Source organism: Passer domesticus, chromosome 3 (genome assembly GCF_036417665.1).
Source record: "Passer domesticus isolate bPasDom1 chromosome 3, bPasDom1.hap1, whole genome shotgun sequence".
Classification (NCBI taxonomy): Eukaryota; Metazoa; Chordata; class Aves; order Passeriformes; family Passeridae; genus Passer; species Passer domesticus.
In genome coordinates, this window is record NC_087476.1 from 1,698,742 (window position 1) to 1,723,660 (window position 24,919).

At 49.3% G+C, this 24,919-nt stretch overlaps 3 protein-coding genes across 13 annotated transcripts in view; 2 read left to right on the forward strand and 1 right to left on the reverse strand.

Moving 5' to 3' along the window:
* ADCY3 (adenylate cyclase 3) overlaps window positions 1–14,785 on the forward strand; it is a 42,551-nt gene extending 27,766 nt beyond the window's left edge. For 3 of the 5 annotated variants that reach the window (XM_064411499.1, XM_064411497.1, XM_064411500.1), the window contains exons 13-20: window positions 2,259–2,521; window positions 2,605–2,686; window positions 7,174–7,332; window positions 8,850–8,996; window positions 10,497–10,610; window positions 11,991–12,117; window positions 12,195–12,319; window positions 14,234–14,785. In XM_064411499.1, the coding sequence (XP_064267569.1) occupies window positions 2,259–2,521; window positions 2,605–2,686; window positions 7,174–7,332; window positions 8,850–8,996; window positions 10,497–10,610; window positions 11,991–12,117; window positions 12,195–12,319; window positions 14,234–14,416 (1,200 nt within the window). In that variant the 3' untranslated portion in view covers window positions 14,417–14,785. Of the gene's footprint in view, window positions 1–2,258; window positions 2,522–2,604; window positions 2,687–7,173; window positions 7,333–8,849; window positions 8,997–10,496; window positions 10,611–11,990; window positions 12,118–12,194; window positions 12,379–12,784; window positions 13,314–14,233 lie in introns of those variants that run through there. The other 2 variants (XM_064411498.1, XM_064411496.1) reach the window with 2 other exon arrangements.
* EFR3B (EFR3 homolog B) overlaps window positions 1–24,919 on the forward strand; it is a 316,353-nt gene that overhangs the window by 122,974 nt on the left and 168,460 nt on the right. The gene's annotated exons all lie outside the window — the stretch shown is intronic.
* POMC (proopiomelanocortin) lies at window positions 16,292–24,112 on the reverse strand. Its single transcript, XM_064415799.1, has 3 exons — window positions 23,957–24,112; window positions 20,887–21,018; window positions 16,292–17,118 (listed from the first exon to the last, which is right to left on the reverse strand). Exons 2-3 carry the CDS (start codon window positions 21,004–21,006, stop codon window positions 16,564–16,566), a joined length of 675 nt encoding a protein of 224 aa, XP_064271869.1. The 5' UTR covers window positions 21,007–21,018; window positions 23,957–24,112; the 3' UTR covers window positions 16,292–16,563.

The window sequence follows — 24,919 nt, forward strand, 5'->3', positions numbered from 1 at the left end:
TGACCCCACCTTCGTGTCCCTAACTTGGCTGCCATGGGGACCACGGGGTGGTGATCAATGCGACATTGGGGCCACCTCGGGGTGGTGGCTGTGAGGAGCAGCACAGATATTGCAGCTCCATCACCCTGGTGGCCATGGAGGCCACCGTGTCCCTGTGTCCCCAGCTCAGCTGCCATGGGGACCGTGGGGTGGTGGCCAGTGGGACATTGGGGCCACCATGGGGTGGTGGCTGTGAGGAGCAGCCTCAGCATTATAGCTCCATCACCCTGGTGGCCATGGTGGCCACCATGTCCCCATGTCCCCACACTGACCCCAGTTTCATGTCCCCAGCTCAGATGCCATGGGGACCGCTGGGTGGTGGCCAATGGGTCCTCGGGGCCACCATGGGGTGGTGGCTGTGAGCAGCAGCCCAGATAGTGCAGCTCCAACCCCCTGGTGGCCATGGTGGCCACCATGTCCCCATGTCCCCAGCTCAGCTGCCATGGGGAGCACAGGGCGGTGGCCAACGGGGCCACCTCGGGGTGGTGGCACTGAGGAGCAGCACAGATATTGCAGCTGCATCACCCTGGTGGCCATGGTGGCCACCCTGTCCCCATGTCCCCAGCTCAGCTGCCCTGGGGACCGTGGGGTGGTGGCCAGTGGGACAATGGGGCCACCATGGGGTGGTGGCTGTGAGGACCAGCACAGATATTGCAGCTCCAACCCCTCGTGGCCATGGTGACCACCCTGTCCCCATGTGGCCACCATGTCCCCATGTCCCCACACTGACCCCAGTTTCATGTCCCCATCTTGGCTGCCATGGGGACCACGGGGTGGTGACCAATGGGACATTGGTGCCACCATGGGGTGACGTAACGGAGCAGTTTCATCACCCTGGTGGCCATGGTGACCACCCTGTCCCCATGTGGCCACTATGTCCCCATGTCCCCACACTGACCCCAGTTTCATGTCCCCATCTCGGCTGCCTTGGGGACCGTGGGGTGGTGACCAATGGGATCATGGGACCACCATGGGGTGACGGAACGGAGCAGTTTCATCACCCTGGTGGCCATGGTGGCCACCATGTCCCCATGTCCCCACACTGACCCCAGTTTCATGTCCCCAGCTTGGCTGCCATGGGGACCATGGGGTGGTGGCCAACGGGACATTGGGGCCACCATGGGGTGACTGAACGGAGCAGTTTCGTCACCCTGGTGGCCATGGCGGCCACCGTGTCCCCGTGCTGACCCCACCCTCGTGTCCCCAGCTCGCCTGCCATCGCGACCGCTGGGTGGTGGCCAATGGGTCCTCGGGGCCACCGTGGGGTGGTGGCTGTGAGCAGCAGCCCAGATATTGCAGCTGCATCACCCTGGTGACCACCATGTCCCCATGTCCCCATCTCGGCTGCCATGGGGACCGTAGGTTGGTGACCAGTGGGACATTGGTTCCACCATGGGGTGACTGAACAGAGCAGTTTCATCACTCTGGTGGCCATGGCGGCCACCGTGTCCCCATGCTGACCCCACCCTCGTGTCCCCAGCTCGCCTGCCATCGCGACCGCTGGGTGGTGGCCAACGGGACCTTGGGGCCACCTCGGGGTGGTGGCTGTGAGGACCACCACAGATATTGCAGCTCCATCACCCTGGTGGCCATGGTGGCCACCCTGTCCCCATGTCCCCAGCTCAGCTGCCATGGGGAGCACAGGGCGGTGACCAACGGGGCCACCTCGGGGTGGTGGCACTGAGGAGAGCACAGATATTGCAGCTCCATCACCCTGGTGGCCATGGTGGCCACCCTGTCCCCATGTCCCCAGCTCAGCTGCCCTGGGGACCATGGGGTGGTGGCCAGTGGGACAACAGGGCCACCATGGGGCGGTGGCTGTGAGGAGCAGCCTCAGCATTACAGCTCCATCACCCTGGTGGCCATGGTGGCCACCCTGTCCCCATGTGGCCACCGTGTCCCCATGTCCCCACACTGACCCCAGTTTCGTGTCCCAGCTCAGCTGCCATGGGGACCACGGGGTAGTGACCAATGGGACATTGGGGCCACCATGGTGTGGTGGCTGTGAGGAGCAGCCTCAGCATTACAGCTCCATCACCCTGGTGGCCATGGTGGCCATCCTGTCCCTGTGTCCCCAACTTGGCTGCCATGGGGACCATGGGGTGGTGGCCAGTGGGACATTGGGGCCACCATGGGGTGACTGAACAGAGCAGTTTCGTCACTCTGGTGGCCATGGTGGCCACCGTGTCCCCGTGCTGACCCCACCCTCGTGTCCCCAGCTCGCCTGCCGTCGCGACCGCTGGGTGGTGACCAACGGCACCTCGGGGCCACCCCGCGGCGGCGGCGGCTGCGCCGACCACCCCAAGTACTACAGCTACATCGCCCTGCTGGCCCTGGTGGCCACCGTGATGCTGGTCCAGGTCAGCCACATGGTCAAGCTGACCCTCATGGTGCTCATCACCGCCGCCGCCGGCGCCGTCAACTTCTCCGCCTGGGAGCCCATCTTCGACCAGTACGACCGGCGGCGCGGCCAGCACAGCTCGTAAGGGGACACGGGGACGGGGAGGGGACACCACGGGGGACGGGGAATCCCGGAATTCCGTCATCTGGGCGATCCCTCGGCAGGTCCGTGCTGGTTCCCTCCAAGTATTCCATGACCGCCATGATCTTCGTGGTGATGCTCAGCTTCTACTACTTCTCGCGGCACGTGAGTGGCTGGGAGGGGAAAGGTTTCCTGTCTTCCCTTTTCTTTCTTCTCCCTTCCTTTTCCCACCCTTTCTTCCCTTTTCCTTCCGTTTCCCCGCTTCCCTTTCCCTTCCTTTTCCTCCCCTTCCCCCCCTTTCCTTATTTTTCCTTCTTTTTGTGCTATTTCTTCCCTTTCCTTCTCCTTCCTTCTCCTTCCTTTTCCTCCTCTTACCTCTCCTTCCCTCCCTTTTCCTTCTTCTTCCATATTTTTCATGCCCTTTCTTCCCCTTCCCTTCCTTTCTTTTCCTTCTTTCTCCTGCCTTTTCCTTCCTTTTCCCTCCTTCTCTTCCCTTTCCCTTCCTTTTCCTCCTCTTCCCTTTCCTTCCCTTCTTTTTCCTTCTTCTTCCTCAATTTCCTGCCCTTTCTTCCACTTTCCTTCCTTTTTCTTTTTCTTCTTTCTTTTCCTGCCCTTTCTTCCGTTTTCCTTTAGTTTCCTTCCTTTTCCTGCCTTTTCTTTATCCTTCCTTCTCGAGCCTCTTCTTCCCTCCCTTTTCCTTTTTCTTCCATATTTTTCCTTGTTTTTACTTAATTGTCCTTCCTTTTCCTTCCTTTTCCTGCCCTTTCTTCCATTTTCCTTCCTTCTTCCTCCTTTTCTTGCCTTTTCTTCCCCTTCCCTCCCTTTTCCTCCCTTTTCCTTATTTTTCCTTCTTTTTGTGCTATTTCTTCCGTTTCCTTTCCTTCTCCTTCCTTTCCTTCCTTTTCCTCCTCTTACCTCTCCTTCCCTCCCTTTTCCTTCTTCTTCCATATTTTTCCTTCCTTTCCCTGCCCTTTCTTCCCCTTCCCTGCCTTTATTTTCTTTCCTTTTCCTGCCTTTTTCTTCCTTTTTCCTCCTTCTCTTCCCTTTACCTTCCTTTTCCTCCTCTTCCCTTTCCTTATCTTCATTTTCCTTCTTCTTCCTCAATTTCCTGCCCTTTCTTCCCCTTTCCTTCCTTTTTCTTATTCTTCTTCCTTTTCCTGCCCTTTCTTCCATTTTCCTTTCGTCTCCTTCCTTTTCCTGCCTTTTCTTCCTCTTTCCTTCTCTGGCCTCTTCTTCCCTCCCTTTTTCTTCTTCTTCCATATTTTTCCTTCTTTTTCCTTGATTTTCTTTACTTTCCCTTCATTTTCATTCCCTTTCTTCCCTCTTCCTTCTTTTTCTTTCTTTTCCCTTCCTTTTCCTGCCCTTTCTTCCCCTTTCCTTCCTTCTTCCTCCTTTTCTTGCCTTTTCTTTCCTTTTCCTCCCTTTTCCTCCCTTTTCCTTCTTTTTCCTTCTTTTCCTGCTATTTCTTCCCTTTCCTTTCCTTCTCCTTCATTTTCCTCCTCTTACCTCTCCTTCCCTCCCTTTTCCTTCTTCTTCCATATTTTTCCTTCTTTTTCCTGCCCTTTCTTCCCCTTCCCTGCCTTTATTTTCTTTCCTTTTCCTGCCTTTTCCTTCCTTTTCCCTCCTTCTCTTCCTTTTACCTTCCTTTTCCTCCTCTTACCTTTCTTTTCCTTCCTTTTCCTTCTTCTTCCTCAATTTCCTTCCCTTTCTTCCCCTTTCCTTCCTTTTTGTTCTTCTTCTTCCTTTCCTACCTTTTCTTCCCTTTCCCTTCTTTTTCCTCCTCTTACCTCTCCTTCTCTCCCTTTTCCTTTTCCTGCCTTTTCTTCCTCTTTCCTTCTCTGGCCTCTTCTTCCCTCCCTTTTCCTTCTTCTTCCATATTTTTCTTTCTTTTTCCTTGATTTTCTTTACTTTCCCTTCCTTTTCCTGCCCTTTATTCCCCTTTCCTTCCTTCTTCCTCCCTTTCCTGCTCTTTCTTCCCCTTCCCTCCCTTTTCCTCACTTTTCCTTATTTTTCCTTCTTTTTGTGCCTTTCCTTTCCTTTCCTTTCCTTTCCTTTCCTTTCCTTTCCTTTCCTTTCCTTTCCTTTCCTTTCCTTTCCTTTCCTTTCCTTTCCTTTCCTTTCCTTTCCTTTCCTTTCCTTTCCTTTCCTTTCCTTTCCTTTCCTTTCCTTTCCTTTCCTTTCCTTTCCTTTCCTTTCCTTTCCTTTCCTTTCCTTTCCTTTCCTTTCCTTTCCTTTCCTTTCCTTTCCTTTCCTTTCCTTTCCTTTCCTTTCCTTTCCTTTCCTTTCCTTTCCTTTCCTTTCCTTTCCTTCTTCTTCCATATTTTCCTGCCCTTTCTTCCCCTTTCCTTCCTTTTCCTGCCTTTTCCTGCCTTTTCTTCCCTTTTCCTTCTTTTTCCTCCTCTTAGCTCTCCCTTCCTCCCCTTGCCTTTTCTTCCCTCCCTTTCTCTCCCTTTTCCCCTTTTTCTTCACTTTTCTTCCCCTTTCCTCCCTAAATCCCTTCCCTAAATCCCTTCCCTAAATCCATTCCTAAATCCCTTCCCTAAATCCTTTCCCTAAATCCCTTCCCTAAATCCCTTCCTGGATTCCCTAAATCCCTTCCCGGGTTCCCTGGAAGCTCCAAGGCACCGGGATTTATCCCAGGCCCATCCACAGCACCTGCAGCTTTTCCAAGGATACTCCCAAAGGATTTTCCGGCCCCCAACAATTCTGGGAACACCCCCATCCCATCATCCCATCATCCCATCATCCCATCATCCCATATGGAAGATCGACACCCACGACCAGAAGGAGCGCATCTCCATTATCCCATCCCATTATCCCCTTATCCCATCCCACAGTCCCGGGAATTCCCACAATTCCCACATTCCTACAACATATTCCAAGTTGAAGAAACTGGCCGGGGAGCTGTTCCTGTGGAAGATCAACATCCATGACCAGAAGGAGTGCACGTCTCCATTATCCCATAATCCCACATTCCCATTATCCCATCCCACAGTCCCACTATCCCAGGAATTCTCGTGTTCCCACAAATCCCACAATCCCACGTGTAATCCCAGGTGGAGAAGCTGGCCCGGACGCTGTTCCTGTGGAAGATCGACATCCATGACCAGAAGGAGTGCACGTCTCCATTATCCCATAATCCCACATTCCCATTATCCCATCCCACAGTCCCACTATCCCAGGAATTCTCGTGTTCCCACAAATCCCACAATCCCACGTGTAATCCCAGGTGGAGAAGCTGGCCCGGACGCTGTTCCTGTGGAAGATCGACATCCATGACCACATGGAGTGGTCTCCATTATCCAATCCCATTATTCCCTTATCCCCTTATCCCATTGTCCCACAATCCCATTATCCCAGCAATTCCCTCATTCCCACCATCCCACAATCCCAGGTGGAGAAGCTGGCCCGGACTCTGTTCCTGTGGAAGATCAACGTCCAGGACCAGATGGAGCGCGTCTCCTTTATCCAACCCCATTATCCCACCCCAATATCCCACAATCCCACGTTCCCACAATCCCATTATCCCAAAATCCCCACAATTCCAGGAATTCCATCATTCCCCCGTGTGTGTGTGTAATCCCAGGTGGAGAAGCTGGCCTGGACGCTCTTCCTGTGGAAGATCGACGTCCACGACCAGAAGGAGCGCGTCTCCTTTATCCAATCCCATTATCTCATGATCCCATTATCCCATTACCCCGTAATCCCAGGAATTCCTTCATTCCCACCATCCCACATAATCCCAGGTGGAGAAGCTGGCCTGGATGCTGTTCCTGTGGAAGATCGACGTCCATGACCAGAAGGACCCCGTCTCCATTGTCCAATCCCATTATCCCATCCCAATATCCCACATTCCCATAATCCCACATTCCCATAATCCTGGGAATTCCCACAAATCCCTCATTCCCACAACCCCTTCCCGGGTGGAGAAACTGGCCTGAATGCTGTTCCTGTGGAAGATCGACGTCCATGACCAGAAGGAGCACGTCTCCATTATCCAACCCCATTATCCCATAATCCCACATTCTCATAATCCCATAACCTCACAATCCCCGGAATTCCCACAATTCCCACATTCCCGTAACACATTCCTAGGGGGAGAAGCTGGCCTGGACCCTGTCCATGTGGAAGATTGACATCCATGACCAGAAGGAGTGCACCTCCATTATCCAATCCCGTTATGCCTTTATCCCCTTATCCCAGTATCCCACTGTCCCATTATTCCATAATCCACCAGTCCATAATTCCATAATCCAACAAATCCCTCAATCCCACAACACATTCCCAGGTGGAGTAGCTGGCCCGGACGCTGTTCCTGTGGAAGATCGACGTCCACGACCAGAAGGAGCGCGTCTCCATTGTCCAATCCCATTACCCCATTATCCCATCCCACAATCCCACGTTCCTACAATCCCACATTCCCAAAATCCCAGCAATTCCCAGGAATTCCCTCAATCCCCCGTGTGTGTGTGTGTAATCCCAGGAGGAGAAGTTGGCCCGGACGCTGTTCCTGTGGAAGATCGACGTCCACGACCAGAAGGAGCACGTCTCCATTGTCCAACCCCATTATCCCACCCCAATGTCCCATTATCCCACAATCCCATTATCCTGGGAATTCCCACAAATCCCACATTCCCACAACGCGTTCCCAGGTGGAGAAGCTGGCCCGGACGCTGTTCCTGTGGAAGATCGACGTCCACGACCAGAAGGAGCGCGTCTCTGAGATGCGCCGCTGGAACGAGGCCCTGGTGGCCAACATGCTGCCCGAGCACGTGGCCCGGCACTTCCTGGGCTCCAAAAAGCGGGATGAGGTCGGTATTCCCGCTTTTCCGGGCGGTATTCCCGCTTTCCCAGTCGGTATTCCCGCTTTCCCAGTCGGTATTCCCTCTTTTCCGGGCGGTATTCCCCCTTTTCCGGGCAGTATTTCCTCGTTTCCAGGCGTTGTTCCCGATTTTCCGGGCGGTTCCCACATTCCCGGAATCCTTTGGATGGGATCCGTGGACCTTCAATCCCATCCCATTCCCACCCCGCCATCCCCGGTGGCTCCAGCCTTTCCAGGGATTCTCTGGGAATTCATTTCCAAATCCCTCCCCTTTTCCCAGGGAATTCCCGCCATTCCCAGCTCTCCCAGCCTGGCACTGGATCCACCCCCATCCCGACTCCTCTCTGGGAAGGAATTTCAGGAATTCCCTGGGAATTGGGGACTCCAGGAAGGGTCTCCCTTCCCTTTTCCATCCCCAAAATTCCATAAAAATCCCTGGGGATGGATCCTGAGTGTCCTGGATCCCAAATCCCGGAATGGTTTGGGATGGGATCCATGGAGCTTCAATCCCATCCCACATTCCCACCCCATGATCCCAAACTTCTCCAACCTTTCCTCGGACACTCCCAGTGAACCAGAATAAACTAATAACCAATAATTAATGACCAATAACCAATAATCAATAAACAATAATCAATTACTGACTGGATCCCTTTGGGATGGGATCCATCCCATTCCCACCACATGGTCCCAGATTGCTCCAACCTTTCCTTGGGCACTCACAACCATCCGGAAAAAGCCAATAACCAATAACCCATGATCAATAACCCATGATCAATAACCAATAATCAATAACTGACCCAATCCCTTTGGATGGGATCCATCCCATTCCCACCACATGGTCCCAGATTGCTCCAACCTTTCCTTGGGCACTCCCAACATCACAAAAAAGCCAATAACCAATAACCAATAACCAATAATTAATGACCAATGATCAATAACCAATAATCAATAACTGACTGGATCCCTTTGGATGGGATCCACACCATTCCCACCACATAGTCCCAGATTGCTCCAACTTTTCCTTGGGCACTCCCAACCATCCGGAAAAAGCCAATAACCAATAACCCATGATCAATAACCAATAATCAATAACCAATAATCAATAACCAATAATCAATAACTGACCCAATCCCTTTGGATGGGATGCATCCATTCCATTCCCACCACATGATCCAAGATTGCTCCAACTTTTCCTTGGACACTCCCAACCATCCTGAAAAAGCCAATAACCAATGACCAATAACCAATGACCAATAACCAATAACCAATGACCAATAATCAATAACCAATAATCAATTACTGACTGGATCCCTTTGGATGGGATCCATCCCATTCCCACCACATGATCCAAGATTGCTCCAACCTTTCCTTGGACACTCACAACCATCCCGAAAAAGCCAATCATCAATGACCAATAACCAATGACCAATAACCAATGACCAATAACCAATGATCAATAACCGATAACGGCGCGCTCCGGGGGCGCGTTCCCGGAATTCCCAGGAGCTGTACAGCCAGTCCTACGAGGAGATCGGGGTGATGTTCGCCTCGCTGCCCAACTTCGCCGACTTCTACACGGAGGAGAGCATCAACAACGGCGGCATCGAGTGCCTGCGCTTCCTCAACGAGATCATCTCCGACTTCGACGCGGTGAGCCAGCCCCGGAATTCCGCACGGGATCGCGGGGAACGTCCGGGGGGCATCACGGTGGGAATGGTGGGGAGTGTCCAGGTGGGGTCATGGTGGGAATTCTGGGGAATGTCCAGGTGGGATCACGGTGGGAATTGTGGGGAATGTCCAGGTGGGATCATGGGGAATAAATGTCCAGGTGGGGTCATGGTGAGAATTATGGGGAATGTCCAGGTGGGATCACACTGGGAATTGTGGGGAATGTCCAGGTGGGATCATGGTGGGAATGGTGGGGAGTGCCCAGCTGGGGTCACACTGGGAATTGTGGGGAATGTCCACTTGGGATCATGGTGGGAATTATGGGGGATGTCCAGGTGGGATCACGGTGGGAATTGTGGGGAATGTCCAGGTGGGAATTATGGGCAATGTCCAGGTGGGATCACACTGGGAATTGTGGGGAATGTCCAGGTGGGATCACGGTGGGAATTGTGGGGAATGTCCACTTGGGATCATGGTGGGAATTGTGGGGAGTGTCCAGGTGGCATCATGGTGGGAATTGTGGGGAATGTCCAGGTGGGAATTATGGGGAATGTCCAGGTGGGATCACACTGGGAATTGTGGGGAATGTCCAGGTGGGATCATGGTGGGAATTATGGAGAATGTCCAGGTGGGATCACGGTGGGAATTGTGGGGAATGTCCACTTGGGATCATGGTGGGAATTGTGGGGAGTGTCCAGGTGGGATCATGGTGGGAATTGTGGGGAATGTTCAGGTTGGATCACACTGGGAATTGTGGGGAATGTCCAGGTGGGATCACACTGGGAATTGTGGGGAACGTCCATGTGGGGTCATGGTGGGAATTGTGGGGAATGTCCAGGTGGGATCACAGTGGGAATTGTGGGGAATGTCCACTTGGGATCATGGTGGGAATTGTGGGGAGTGTCCAGGTGGGATCATGGTGGGAATTGTGGGGAATGTCCAGGTGGGATCACACTGGGAATTGTGGGGAATGTCCACTTGGGATCATGGTGGGAATGGTGGGGAGTGCCCAGGTGGGGTCACGGTGGGAATTGTGGGGAATGTCCAGCCAGGAATCATGGGGAATGAATGTCCAGGTGGGATCATGGTGGGAAATGTCCAGGTGGGGTCACACTGGGAATTGTGGGAATGTCCCGGTGGGGTCACGGTGGGAATTGTGGGGATGTCCAGGTGGGGTCATGGTGGGAATTGTGGGAATGTCCAGGTGGGATCACACTGGGATTTGTGGGGAATATCCAGGTGCGATCCCAGCCTGAATCGCAGGGAATGTCCAGGTGGTGTCAGACTGGGAATTGTGGGGAATGTCCAGGTGGGATCACACTGGGAATCATGGGAACATCCAGATGGGATCACACAGGGAATCACGGGAGCATCCAGGTGGGATGGGGAACATCCAGGTGGGATCCCTGGGATCCACCCGGACCTTCCCCCCACACTCCGGCCGGGACCCGCGGCAATCCCGGTTTCTGTTCCGGTGCCCAGCTCCTGGACGAGCCCCAGTTCCGCTGCATCACCAAGATCAAGACCATCGGCAGCACCTACATGGCCGCCTCCGGAGTGACGCCCGACGCCGGCGCCAACGGATTTGGAGCCAAGGTCAGGCCGGGATCCGGCCTTGGGACACCCCTGGGGACCTTGGGATTGGTCCCTTCCTCCTTGTCCCCGTCCTTGTCTCCCATCTCAGTGTCCCATCTCTGTGTCCCATCCCTGTCCCATCTTCCATCTCCACGTATGTCCCATCTCCCTGTCCCATTCCTGTCCCATCTTCCATCTCCATGTATGTCCCATCTCCCTGTCCCATCCCAATGTCCCATCCCAATGTCCCATCTCCCTGTTCCATCTCCATGCCCCATCTCCATGTCCCATCACCATGCCCTATCTCCAGGTTCCATTCCCATCTCCTATCTTCTATCTCCCATCTCCCATCTCCACATATGTCCCATATCCCTGTCCCGTCCCAATGTCCCATTTCCATGTGCCATCCCCATCTCCATGTCCCATCATCTCCATGTCCCATTTCTGTGTCCCATCCCCATGTCCCATCTCCATATCTCATCTCTGTGTCCCATCATCTCAATGTCCCATCCCCATATCCCATCTCCATGTCCTATTTCCAAGTCCTATTTCCGTGTCCCATCTCTGTGTCCCATCATCTCCATGTCCAATATCCATGTCCCATCCCCATCTCCCATCTCCATGTCCCATCCCAACATCCCAATGTCCCATCATCTCCATGTCCAATCTCCATGTCCAATCTCCATGTGCAATCTCCATGTCCCATCCCCATCTCCCATCTCCATGTCCCATCCCAACATCCCAATACCCCATCATCCCCATGTCCCATCCCTGTCCCATCCCCATGTCCCATTCCAATGTCCCATCATCTCCATGTCCCATCATCCCCATCCATCCCATGCCATCCCAATGTCTCCAGATCCATTTCCCGTCTCCATGTCCCATCATCTCCATGTCCCATCTCCATGTCCCATCCCCATCTCCCATCTCCATGTCCCATCTCCGTGTCCCATCTCCGTGTCCCATCATCCCCATCCCATCCCGATGTTCCCAGATCCATGTCCCATCTCTGTGTCCCATCATCTCCATGTCCCATCCCAACATCCCTATTTCCCATCATCTCCATGTCCCATCTCTGTGTCCCATCATCTCCATCCCATCCCAATGTCCCCAGATCCATTTCCCGTCTCCAATGTCCCATCATCTCCATGTCCAATCTCCATGTCCCATCCCCGTCCCATCCCAATGTCCCATCCCCACGTCCCACCTCCATCCCCACCTCCCGCCTCCCATCCCGCTGTCCCGTCCCCCAACTCTGGCGGCCGATTCCCGGGATTTCCGCGCAGAAGGACCCACGTCCCACCTCCATCCCCACGTCCCACCTCCATCCCCACCTCCCGCCTCCCATCCCGCTGCCCCGTCCCCCAACTCCGGCGGCCGATTCCCGGGATTTCCGCGCAGAAGGACCCGCGCCCGGAGAAGGAGCGCTGGCAGCACCTGGCCGACCTGGCCGACTTCGCGCTGGCCATGAAGGTGACGCTGATGAACATCAACTACCAGTCCTTCAACAACTTCATGCTGCGCATAGGCAAGTCCGGGAGGGAACGCCGGGGAATCCCGGGAATTCCGGAAGGTTCCGGGCGTGATCCCCGTCCCTCCGGGCAGGGATGAACAAGGGGGCGGTGCTGGCCGGGGTCATCGGGGCGCGCAAGCCCCACTACGACATCTGGGGCAACACGGTCAACGTGGCCAGCAGGATGGAGTCCACCGGAGTCATGGGCAACATCCAGGTGGGAACGCGCAGGGAAAATTGGGAACGTCCGGGTGGGACCTCACCGGGAACATCCGGGTGGGGTCATGGGGAACATCCAGGTGGGAACGCGCAGGGAAAATTGGGAACATCCGGGTGGGACCTCACCGGGAACATCCGGGTGGGGTCATGGGGAACATCCAGGTGGGAACGCGCAGGGAATCTTGGGAACATCCAGGTGGAGTCACGGGGAACATCCGGGTGGGGTCGCAGTGGGGAAAATTTGGAATATCCAGGTGGGACCGCGCAGGGAATCTTGGGAATGTCCAAGTGGGACCTCACTGGGTGGGGTCGCAGTGGGGATAATTGGGAATATCCGGGTGGGGTCACCCTGGGAATGCTGGGAACATCCAGGTGGGATCAGACCAGGAATCTTGGGAACATCCGGGTGGGACCTCGTCAGGAATGAGCTTGGGAATATCAGGGTGGGATTGGGAACATCCAGGTGGGATCACACTGGGAGTCTTGGGAATATCCAGGTGGGACCACACAGGGAATCTTGGGAACATCCACATGGGATGGGGAGCATCCAGGTGGGATCACATTGGGAATCTGGGGAATATCCAGGTGGGGTCACCCACGGAATGTTTGGAATATCCAGGTGGGGTCACGCAGGAATCTTGGGAATATCCAGGTGGGATGGGGAACATCCAGGTGGGATCACCTTGGCAATATTGGGAATATCTGGGTGGGATGGGGAATATCCAATTGGGAATCACCCCAGGAATCTTGGGAACATCCAGGTGGGATCACGGGGAACATCTGGGTGGGGTCACAGCGGGGAAAATTGGGAATATCCAGGTGGGACCGCGCAGGGAATCTTGGGAACATCCAGGTGGGATCACAGGGAACAGCCGGGTGGGGTCATGGGGAACATCCAGGTGGGATCACACCAGGAGTCTTGGGAATGTCCAGGTGGGGTCACGGGGAACATCCGGGTGGGGTCACAGTGGGAATAATTGGGAATATCCATGTGGGGTCACCCTGGGAATGCTGGGAACATCCAGGTGGGATCACACCAGGAATCTTGGGAACATCCGGGTGGGACCTCGCCAGGAATGAGCTTGGGAATATCAGGGTGGGATGGGGAACATCCAGGTGGGATCACACTGGGAATCTTGGGAATGTGTGGGTGGGATGGGGGACATCTGAGTGGGGTCACAGTGGGAATAACTGGGAATATCAGGGTGGGATCACCCAGGGAATGCTGGGAATATCCAGGTGGGATCAGACCAGGAATCTTGGGAGTATCTGGGTGGGATGGGGAACATCCAGGTGGGGTGACACCAGGAATCTTGGGAACGTCCAGGTGGGACCTCACCGGGAATAAGAGTGGGAACATTCCGTTGGGATGGGGAACATCCAGGTGGGATCACGGGGAACATCCAGGTGGGATCACACTGGGAATCTTGGGAATATCCAGGTGGGACCGCGCAGGGAATCTTGGGAACATCCAGGTGGGATCACGGGGAACAGCCGGGTGGGGTCGCAGTGGGGATAACTGGGAATATCCAGGTGGGATCACACTGGGGCTTCCTTGGGAATTTGGGACTCCAGGAAGCGTCTCCCTTCCCTTTTCCATCCCCAAATCCCATAAAAATCCCTCGGGATGGATCCTGAGTGTCCTCGATCCCATAATCCCAGAATTCTTTGGATGGGCTCCATGGACCTTCAATCCCATCCCAATCCAATCTCACCATCCTGGGATTTTCCAGCCTTTCCTTGGACACTCCCAGCGATCCTCAGGGAATTCCACCCCACCCTTCCCCACCCTCCCAGGAATTTCTGCTCCTTCCTCGGGAATTTCCCCCTCCACATCCAGAACCTCTTGCTTTTCCCACCTCCCCTTTTCCAGGGGAACATTCCCAGATTCCCGTTTTTTTCCCCCCGGCAGGTGGTGGAGGAGACGCAGCAGATCCTGAAGGAATACGGGTTCCGCTTCGTCCGCCGCGGCGCCGTCTACGTCAAGGGCAAAGGGGAGCTCCTGACGTTTTTCCTGAAGGGCCGGGAAAAACCGGGATCCTTCCCCGGATCCACCGCCGTCCCCCTGCCCCACCAGGTGATGGAGAATTCCTGAGGATTCTTCGGGAATCTGCGCCGGGATCCGGAACCCGACCCCCTCGGCACGGCCCCTTCCCGGAGGTTTTTTGGGGTTTTTTTGGGGTGGGGGTTTTTATTCCGTGTGGAAAAGAGGGAGAGGCGGATCCGGGTTCTTCCCGGGGTTTTCCCGCCGCGGGAATTCCGGACTTGGAGCGGTGGCGGCAATTCCAGGAGATCCAAACTCAGGGATGGTTGGGAAGACTCCGCGTCTCTTCCGCGTGCCGGGAGCGGGAGCAAATCCGGGATTTTTCTGAAAATTCCTCCCGAATTCGAGAGCTCGGGTCCGGCTTGGATTTGGGGACGGACGGGAGTTGTGTATTCCAGATCCATAAATTTTATCGGAGAAGCGATGGGTTTTTATTTGTGCCCCGCAGCCGGGATTGGAATCGGGATCGGGATTGGGATCGGAAATGGGATCAAGATCAGAATTGGGATCGGGATCGAGATACAGATTGGGATTGGAATCGGGATCAGGATCGTGATCAGAATCAGAATTGGGATCAGGATCGAGATTAGGATTGGGATCAGGATCGGGATCAGGATGGGGATCATGATTGGAATCAGGATTGGGATCGCGATCAGGGTGGGGATTGAGATAGGGATTGGAATCGGGATGAGGATCAGGATTGGATCATGATCAGAATTGGGATCAGGATTTGGACTGGGATGGAGATGGGAATAGGGATTGGGATTGAGATTGGAAGCAGAAGCAGGATCAGAATCAGGACTGGAATTGGGAAAAAAAATGGGAACAGGAACAGGATTGGAATCAGCATCACAATCAGGATTAGGATCGGGATTGGAGTCGAGATCAGGATCGGGATCAGAATCAGGATCAGAATCAGGATCAGGATTGGGATCAGAATTGTGATCGGGATCAGGATCAGAATTGGGATCAGGATCAGGATTGGGATCAGAATTGGGATTGGGATTGGAATTGGGATCCGAATTGGGATGGGGATGAGGATTGGGATCGGGATCAGAATCTCAGAATCAGGATGGGAATTGGGATAGAGATTAGAATCAGGATCAGGATCAGGATCGGGATGGGGATCGAGATTGGAAGCAGAAGTGGAATTGTAATCAGGATCGGGATTGGGATCGGAATCGGAATTGGAATCAGGATCGGGATCCGAATCAGGATGGGTATGAGGATTGGGATTGGGATCAGAATCAGAATCGGAATCAGGACTGGAATCGGGATCAGAATTAGGATCAGGATCAGAATCGGGATGGGGATGGGAATCGGGATGGGAATCGGGATCAGGATCGGGATTGGATTTGGCAGCAAGAACGGGAACGGGATTGGAATGGGGATCGGGATTGGGATTAGGATCAGGATTGGAATCGGGATTGGAATCAGGATTGGGATAGGGATTGCGATCAGGATCAGAATCAGGGTGAGGATTTGGATCGGGATCGGAATTGGGATGGGGATCGGGATCAGAAGAAGAAGCGGAATCGTAATCGGGATCAGGATCGGGATGGGGATTGGAATTGGGATGGGAATTGTGATCGGGATGGGAATCGGGATCAAGATTGGGATCAGGATTGGAATCTGAATCGGAATTGGAATGAGAACTGGCATCAGAATCGGGATTGCGATCGGAATCGGTGGCACTGGAAATGGTGCCCATGGAATCTGGGGACCCGGGGGCATTCCTGGAGTTTGGATCGGCTTCCAATGCATTCCCTCATTCCAAAATTCCCACCCCCAACACCTTTCCCGTCCATTCCCATTCCCAATTCCCATTTTTTTTCGCTGCCATCTCCCAACGCTCTCATGCAGATTTTTGTCAATTCTTCCGGAATTTTCCATCCAGATTTTTTTCAATTCTCTGGAATTTTCCATCCAGATTTTTTTTTTTATTATTTCTTCGGGAATTTCCCATTCCCTCCTTTACAATATTTTACACCGCCCCGCCATCCCAAGAATTCCCAACCGGGATCCATCCCAAGAGTGCCCAACCTGGGAATTCCCACCCAGAATCCCGGGATTTTCTTTCAACGAGGACGGATTGCGCGCTAAGGGGACACTACAGGGGCCGCGGATCCCGTGGGATTTTCCCGGATTTTTCCGGGATTTTTCCAGGATTTTTCCGGGATTTTTCCGGGATTTCCCCATCACTGCGCATCCTTGGAGAAGCTCTTCCCAATGGCGTTCTTGAAGAGCGTCACCAGCGGCGTCCGGATCCGCTCCGGGCTCATGAATCCCCCGTAGCGCTTCTCCTTCCGGGAATTCCACGGGAACCCCGGGAATTCTTCCTCCTCCTCCTCGCCTCCCGAGGGCTCTTCCCGCCGGAATTCCAGCCGGGAATTCTCCTCCGACTCCTCCTCGGCCCCGTTGGGGTAAACCTTGACCGGCCTCCTCTTGCGCCCCACCGGTTTTCCCCACCGGAAGTGCTCCATGGAATACGAGCGCTTCCCATCCTTCCCCGGCTCCCCGGAGCGCCGGGAAAAGCCGGGAATTCCGGGCTCATTCCCAGATTTCTCCTCCTCCTCCTCGTCTTCCTGGCCCCGCTTGCCGGGCTCGCTGCTGTTGCGGCGGCCGAACTGGTTCCAGCGGAAGTGGCTCATGACGTAGCGCCGCAGGCTCTCCGAGAGCGGCTGGAACTGCCCGTTCCCGGGAAAAAGGGGAGATTCCAGGGAAAGCTGCGCCCGGCACGACCCGGCGCAGGCCTGGGAGGGACAGAATTCCCAAGTTTTGGAATTGCGGGGTGGAATTCCCACTTTTTCGTGACCGTGGAGTTCATGACAATTTGGGAATGGGGGATTTGGGACCATCTGGAAACAGAAAATTTGGAATTCGGGACCCTCTGGAATTTGGGAATTCCCAAATTTGGGAATTCCCTGGAAAACCAAAAATTTTTGGGAGGATCCCATGTGGGGAGAGATTTGGGAATTCCGAAATTTGGGAATTCTGGGATGGAATTCCCACTTTTCCTGATGTTCGGAATAATTTGGGAATGGGGAATTTGGAGTTCTGGACCCTCTGGAATTTGGGAATTCCCAAATTTGGAGATTTCCTGGAAAAATGCAAGGAATGGGAATTCTGTGAATTCCCGGGAAAAAGGGGAGATTCCAGGGAAATCTGGGGCCGGCACGACCCGGCGCAGGCCTGGGAGGGAGAGAATTCCCAAGTTTTGGAATTCGGGGGTGGAATTCCCACTTTTTCGTGACCCTGGAGTTCGGGACAATTTGGGAATGGGGGATTTGGGACCATCTGGAAACAGAAAATTTGGAATTCGGGACCCTCTGGAATTTGGGAATTCCCAAATTTGGGAATTCCCTGGAAAACCAAAAAGTTTTGGGAGGATCCCACGTGGGGATGGATTTGGGAATTCCCAAATTTGGGAATTCTGGGGTGGAATTCCCACTTTTCCTGATGTTCGGAATAATTTGGGAATGGGGAATTTGGAATTCTGGACCCTCTGGAATTTGGGAATTCCCAAATTTGGAGATTTCCTGGAAAAACGCAAGGAACGGGAATTCTGGTGAGTCCAGGAATTCCAGGAAAAAGGGGAGATTCCAAGGAAATCTGTGCCCGGCATGACAAAATTCCCAAATTTTGGAATTCTGGCATTGAATTCCCACTTTTTTTTATGATACCAGAGTTTGGAATCATTTGGGAATGGGGGATTTGGGACCCTCTGGAAGTGGAATATTTGGAAATCTGGACCCTCTGGAATTTGGGGATTCCCAAACTTGGGAAAATGCATGGAATGGAAATTCCGGGATGGAATTCCCACTTTTCATGATGTTTGGAAGAGTTTGGGAATGGAGGATTTGGGACCCTCTGGAAGCAGAAAATTTTGGGAGATTTTGGACTTCTGGACCCTCTGGAATTTGGGAATTCCCAAATTTGGGAATTCCCTGGAAAAACAAAAATTTTGGGAGAACCCCATGTGGGGAAGGGTTTGGGAATTCCCAAATTTGGGAATTCTGGGATGAAATTCCCACTTTTTGTGATTCCAGAGTTTGGAATGAGGGGCTTGGGATCCTCTGGAAATGGAAAATTTTGGAAGAACTTGGAATTGTGGACCCTCTGGAATTGGGGAATTCCTAAATTTGGGACTTTTTTTTTTTGATCTTTGGGATCTTTGAAATTTTATCCCGAAGAATCTCCAGGAAAATTCCCATTTTTTGGGATTTTCAGGATTTGATCCCAAGGAATCTCTGGGAAAATTCCCAAATTCCCCCATTTTTTGGCATTTAATCCTAAAAAATCCCTGGGAAAATTCCCTTTCCCACCCCTCCTCCCCCATTTATGATTCCCCCAAATCCCAAAATCCTAAATTCCCCAAATCCCAAACCCCCAATCCTGAAATCCCAAACCCCAAATTCCATAAATCCCAAACCCACAAATCCCAAATCCCAAACTCCAAACCCCAAATCCCAAATCCCAAATCCCAAATCTCCAATCCCCAAAAATCCCAAACCTCAATCCCCAAAAATCCCAAACCCCAAATCCCAAACCCCAAACCCCAAACCTTTACCAGGATCCCGGCATCGTTCCCGAGCTCCCGGCACTGGGAATTCTCCCAAATCCCAAACCTCAAACATCCCAAATCCCCAGTCCAAAACCCCAAACCCCAAATCCCAAAATCCCAATCCCCAAATCCCAAACCCCAAATCCCAAACCCAAAAGCACAAATCCCAAACCTTTACCAGGATTCCGGCTTTGCTGCCGAGCTCCCGGCACTGGGAATTCTCCCAAACCCCAAACCCAAACCCCAAACCTTTACCAGGATGCCGGCGTCGTTCCTGAGCTGCCGGCACTGGGAATTCTCCCAAACCTCAATCCCAAACCCCCAAAATCCCAAACCCCAAACCCCAAATCTCCAAACCCCAAATCCCAAATCCCCAAATCCCAAACCCCCAAAATCCCAAACCCCAATCCCCAAAAATCCCAAACCCAAACCCCAAACCTTTACCACGATCCCGGCGTCGTTCCCGAGTTCCCGGCACTGGGAATTCTCCCAAACCTCAATCCCAAACCCCCAAAATCCCAAACCCCAAAACCCCAAACCCCAAACCCCAAATCCCAAATCTCCAATCCCCAAAAACCCCAAATCCCAAACTCCAAACCCCAAAAATCCCAAACCCCAACCCCAAACCTTTACCAGGATGCCGGCGTCGTTCCCAAGCTCCCGGCACTGGGAATTCTCCCAAACCCCAAATCCCCAATCCCCAAATCCCAAACCCCAAATCCCCAAATCCCCAATCCCCAATCCCAAATCCCAAACCCCAAACCCCAAACCCAAACCCCAAACCCTTTACCAGGATCCCGGCGTCGTTCCCGAGTTCCCGGCACTGGGAATTCTCCCAAACCTCAATCCCCAATCCCCAAATCCCAAACCCCAAACGCCAAACCCCAAATCCCCAATCCCCAAATCCCAAACCCCAAACCCAAACCCCCAAAATCCCAAACCCCAAACCCCAAACCCCAAACCCAAACCCCAAACCCTTTACCAGGATGCCGGCGTCGTTCCCGAGCTCCCGGCACTGGGAATTCTCCCAAACCTCAATCCCAAACCCCCAAAATCCCAAACCCCAAAACCCCAAACCCCAAACCCCAAATCTCCAATCCCCAAAAACCCCAAATCCCAAACTCCAAACCCCAAAAATCCCAAACCCCAACCCCAAACCTTTACCAGGATGCCGGCGTCGTTCCCGAGCTCCCGGCACTGGGAATTCTCCCAAACCTCAAATCCCCAATCCCCAAATCCCAAACCCCAAACCCCAAATCCCCAATCCCCAATCCCAAATCCCAAAACCCCAAACCCCAAAAATCCCAAACCCCAAACCCCAACCCTTTACCAGGATCCCGGCGTCGTTCCCGAGCTGCCGGCACTGGGAATTCTCCCAAACCCCAAATCCCCAATCCCCAAATCCCAAACCCCAAATCCCCAATCCCCAATCCCAAAACCCCAAACCCCAAAAATCCCAACCCCCAAACCCCAAACCCCAAACCTTTACCAGGATCCCGGCGTCGTTCCCAAGCTCCCGGCACTGGGAATTCTCCCAAACCCCAAATCCCCAATCCCCAAATCCCAAACCCCAAACCCCAAATCCCCAATCCCCAATCCCAAAATCCCAAACCCCAAAAATCCCAAACCCAAACCCCAACCCTTTACCAGGATCCCGGCGTCGTTCCCGAGCTCCCGGCACTGGGAATTCTCCCAAACCCCAAACCCCCAATCCCCAAATCCCAAACCCCAAATCCCCAATCCCCAATCCCAAAACCCCAAACCCCAAAAACCCCAAACCCAAACCCCAAACCCTTTACCAGGATCCCGGCGTCGTTCCCGAGCTGCCGGCACTGGGAATTCCCCCAAATTCCAACCCTAAATCCCAATCCCCAATCTCAATCCCAAATCCCAAACCCCAAACCCCAATCCCAAAATCCCAAACCCCAAATCCCAAACCCAAACCCCAAACCCTTACCAGGATGCCGGCGTCGTTCCCGAGCTGCCGGCACTGGGAATTCTCCCAGCAGGGCCCCGAGGCTCCGCTGGGGTTCCAGAGGATCAACCCCAAAAGCGCCGCCAGAATTCCCGACCCCATCGCGGCCCGAAACTGCGGCACAAAAATTCCCGGTTTTATCCCCCCAAATTGCAAAAAAATCCCAAAAAATAAAAAAACCTCCCCCAAAAATTCCTTTTAGAAATCCTCCAAAAATTAAAAAAAAATCCTAAAATTCCCCCCAAATTGCAAAAGATTGCTAAAAATCCTAAAAGAATCCCCTCAAAAAATCCTTTAAAAATCCCAAAAAAACCTCCCCCCAAAAATTTTTTTAAAAATCCACCCAAAATTAAAAAAAAAATCCTAAAAAATCCCCCAAAATTGCAAAAGATTGCTAAAAAATCCTAAAAGAATCCCCCCCCCAAATCCTTTAAAAATCCCAAAAAATCCCCCCAAAAAAACCTCCCCCAAAAATTCCTTTAAAAAATCCCCCAAAAATCCCAAAAAAATCCTAAAAATCCCCCCAAATTGCAAAATATTGCTAAAAAAATCCTAAAAGAATCCCCCCAAAAATCCTTTAAAAATCCCAAAAAAATCCCCCCTCAAAAATAAGAAAAAATCCCAAAAAAACCCCCAAAATCCCATAAAATTCCCCAAAAAATTCCCCAAAAATCCCCCCAAAAGTTTCAATAACATCGAAAAAAATCCACCCCAAAATAAAAAAATCCCAAAATAAATCCCAAGAAATTTCCCCCCAAAAAATCCCCCCAAAAATCACAGAAAAATCCATTAAAAATCCCACAAAAATCCCAAAACCCCTTAAAAAATCCTAAAAAATCCCCCTGAAAATGCCCCAAAAATACTTTAAAAAATCCCCCAAATCACATAAAATCCCCCCCAAATTACCCCTAAAATTAAATGAAAAAATCCCCAAAGAAATCTGAAAAAATCCTAAGAAATCCCCCAAAAAATCCCTCAAAAATCCCCCAAAAAAGAACCAAAATTCTCCCCCAAATCCTCCTAAAAATCCCAATAAAATAAAAAATCCCCCCCCAAAAAATCCCAAATAAATCCCAAAAAATCCGCCCAAAAATCCCCTCAAAATCACACAAAAATCCCTTAAAAGTCCTAAAAAAATCCTAAAAAAAAATCCTAAAAAATCCCCAAAAATACTTTAAAAAATCCTCCAAAATTACCCCAAAAAATCTCGATAAAAGAAATGATTTTTTATTTTGTAGGATTTTAAAAGGGATTTTTCAGTTTTTTAAAAATTTTTAGGATTTTTAAAGGATTGTTTCTGGTTTTTTTTTTTAATTTTTAGGATTTTGAAAGGGATTTTTTCCCCTTTTTTAAAATTTTTCGGATTTTTTAAAGGATTTTTTTTCCCTTTTTTTTCTTTTTTATTTTTAGGATTTTTTAAAGGGATTTTTTTTCATTTTTTAAAAAAATTCTTTTAGATTTTTAAAGATTTTCCCCCTTTTTTCCCTTTAATTTTTAGGATTTTTAAAGGGATTTTTTTCCAGATTTTTAACATTCTTTTTTTTCCTGGATTTAGGGATTTTTTTTTTTATTTTTATTTTTTTCGATTTTTAAGGCATTTTTTCAGGTTTTTTAAAATTAATTTTTAGGCTTTTTAAAGGGATTTTTTCCCAGATTTTTAACATTATTTTTTTTCCGGTTTTTGGGATTTTTTTTGGCATTTTTTTTCCTGGATTTAGGGATTTTTTTTTCATTTTTTAAAATTTTTTTCGATTTTTAAGGCATTTTATCAGTTTTTTTGAATTTATTTTTAGGATTTTTTAAAGGGATTTCTTCGCTTTTTAAAAATTTTTAGGATTTTTAAAGGGATTTTTTTTCATTTAAAAAAAATTCTTTTAGATTTTTAAAGGATTTTCCCCCTTTTTTTCCTTTAATTTTTAGGATTTTTAAAGGGATTATTTTCCGGATTTTTATCATTATTTTTTTCCGGTTTTAGGGAATTTTTTTTGGCATTTTTTTTCCTGGATTTAGGGATTTTTTTTTTTTCCATTTTTTAAAAATTTTCGATTTTTTAAGGCATTTTTTCCGTTTTTTTTTTTTTTTTTAATTTTTAGGATTTTTTAAAGGGAGTTTTTTTTATTTTTAAAAAATTCTTTTAGAATTTTTAAAGGATTTTCCCCCTTTTTTTCCTTTAATTTTTAGGATTTTTAAAGGGATTATTTTCCGGATTTTTATCATTATTTTTTCGGGTTTTAGGGAATTTTTTTAAGGGATTTTTTTCCTGGATTTAGGGATTTCTTTTTTTCATTTTTTTTTAATTTTTCGATTTTTAAGGCATTTTTTCTGTTTTTTTTAATTTATTTTAAGGATTTCTTAAAGGCAATTTTTCTGTTCTTTTTTTTTATTTTTATGATTTTTAAAGGGATTTTTTACCCTTTTTTATTTTTTAGAATTTTTAAAGGGCTTTTTTTTCCTTTTTTTTAATTTTTAGGATTTTTTAAGGCATTTTTTCTGGCTTTTTTTTTTAAGTTTTATGATTTTTAAAGGGATTTTTAAAATCTTTTTAAAACATTTTTTAGATTTTTAAAGGATTTTCCCTTTTTTTTTTTTCCTTTAATTTTTTAGGATTTTTAAAGGGATTTTTCTCCGGATTTTTATCTTTTTTTTTTTTTGGCTTTTAGGGAACTTTTAAAGGGATTTTTTTCCTGGATTTAAGGATTTCTTTTTTTTCATTTTTTTTTTAATTTTTCGATGTTTTAAAGGCATTTTTTCCCTTCTTTTTTTAATTATTTTTAGGATTTTTAAAAGGATTTTTTCCGTTTTTTTTTTTTTTTAATTTTTAGGCTTTTTAAATTTTTTTTTTTGAAATTATTTTAGGATTTTAAAAGGATTTTTCCCTTTTTTTCCTTTAATTTTTCGGATTTTTAAAGCGATTTTTTTCCTGTATTTTTTAAAAGATTTTTTCCGGGTTTTAGGTTTTTTTTTTTTTGTTTTTTTTTTTTTTTTTTTTTTCGGGTTTTAGGGATTTTTTCGGGATTTTTTTTCGGGCTTTTGAAGGTTTTTTGGGCTTTACCTGGCGCGGTCCCCCCGCGGCTCCGTCCCGTGCCCGGCCCGAGCTGCGCGGGCTCCGCAGCTTTTATCCCGGGAGAGCCGCGGGAGGAGGAGCGCCAAATGCGGGGGAAGGGACGGGAAAAGAGGGGGAAAGAGGGAAAAAGAGGAAAAAAAGAGAAAAAAAAAAGAGGAAAAAAAGAGAAAAAAAAAAAGAAAAAAAAGGAGAGAAAAAGAGAAAAAAATAGAGGAGGAAAAAAGAGGGAAAAAAAAAAGAGGAAAAAAGAGAAAAAAAGAGAAAAAATAGAGAAAAAAGGAGAAAAAAATGGAGAAAAAAAGAGAACAAAATAGAGAAAAAATAGAGAAAAAAGATAAAAAAAAGAGAAAAAATGGAGAAAAAATGGAGAAAAAAAGAGAAAAAAGAGAAAAAAAGAAAAAAAAGAGAAAAAAGAGAAATAAAAGAAAAAAAAGAGAAAAAAGAGAAAAAATAGAGAAAAAAAGGAGAAAAAAATGGAGGAAAAAATAGAGAAAAAATAGAGAAAAAAAAGAGGGGAAAAAAGAGAATAAAAAGAGAAAAAAAGAGAAAAAATAGAGAAAAAATAGAGAAAAAAGGAGAAGAAATGGAGGAAAAAAAGAGAAAAAAAAAGAGAAAAAATGGAGAAAAAATAGAGAAAAAAGGGGGAAAAAAGACGAAAAAAGAGAAAAAAAAGAAAAAATAGAGGAAAAAATAGAGAAAAAAGGAGAAAAAATGGAGAAAAAAAAGAGAAAAAAAGAGAAAAAATGGAGAAAAAATAGAGAAAAAAGGAGAAAAAATAAAGGGAAAAAAGAGAAAAAATAGAGAAAAAAAGGAGAAAAAAATGGAGAAAAAAGAGAAAAAAGAGAAAAAAGAGGAAAAAAAGAGAAAAAAAGAGAAAAAAAGAGGAAAAATAGAGAAAAAAGAGAGAAAAAATGGAGAAAAAAAAGAAAAAATAGAGAGAAAAAAGAGAAA

Bases quoted from the DNA above. Each gene is read 5' to 3' on its own strand.
- POMC (XM_064415799.1), bottom strand. From the start codon at position 21,006: ATGGGGTCGGGAATTCTGGCGGCGCTTTTGGGGTTGATCCTCTGGAAC. The intron at 17,119-20,886 runs GTAAGGGTTTGG...TGTCCCTCCCAG, and splicing joins GGAACGACGCCGGCATCCTG to GCCTGCGCCGGGTCGTGCCG.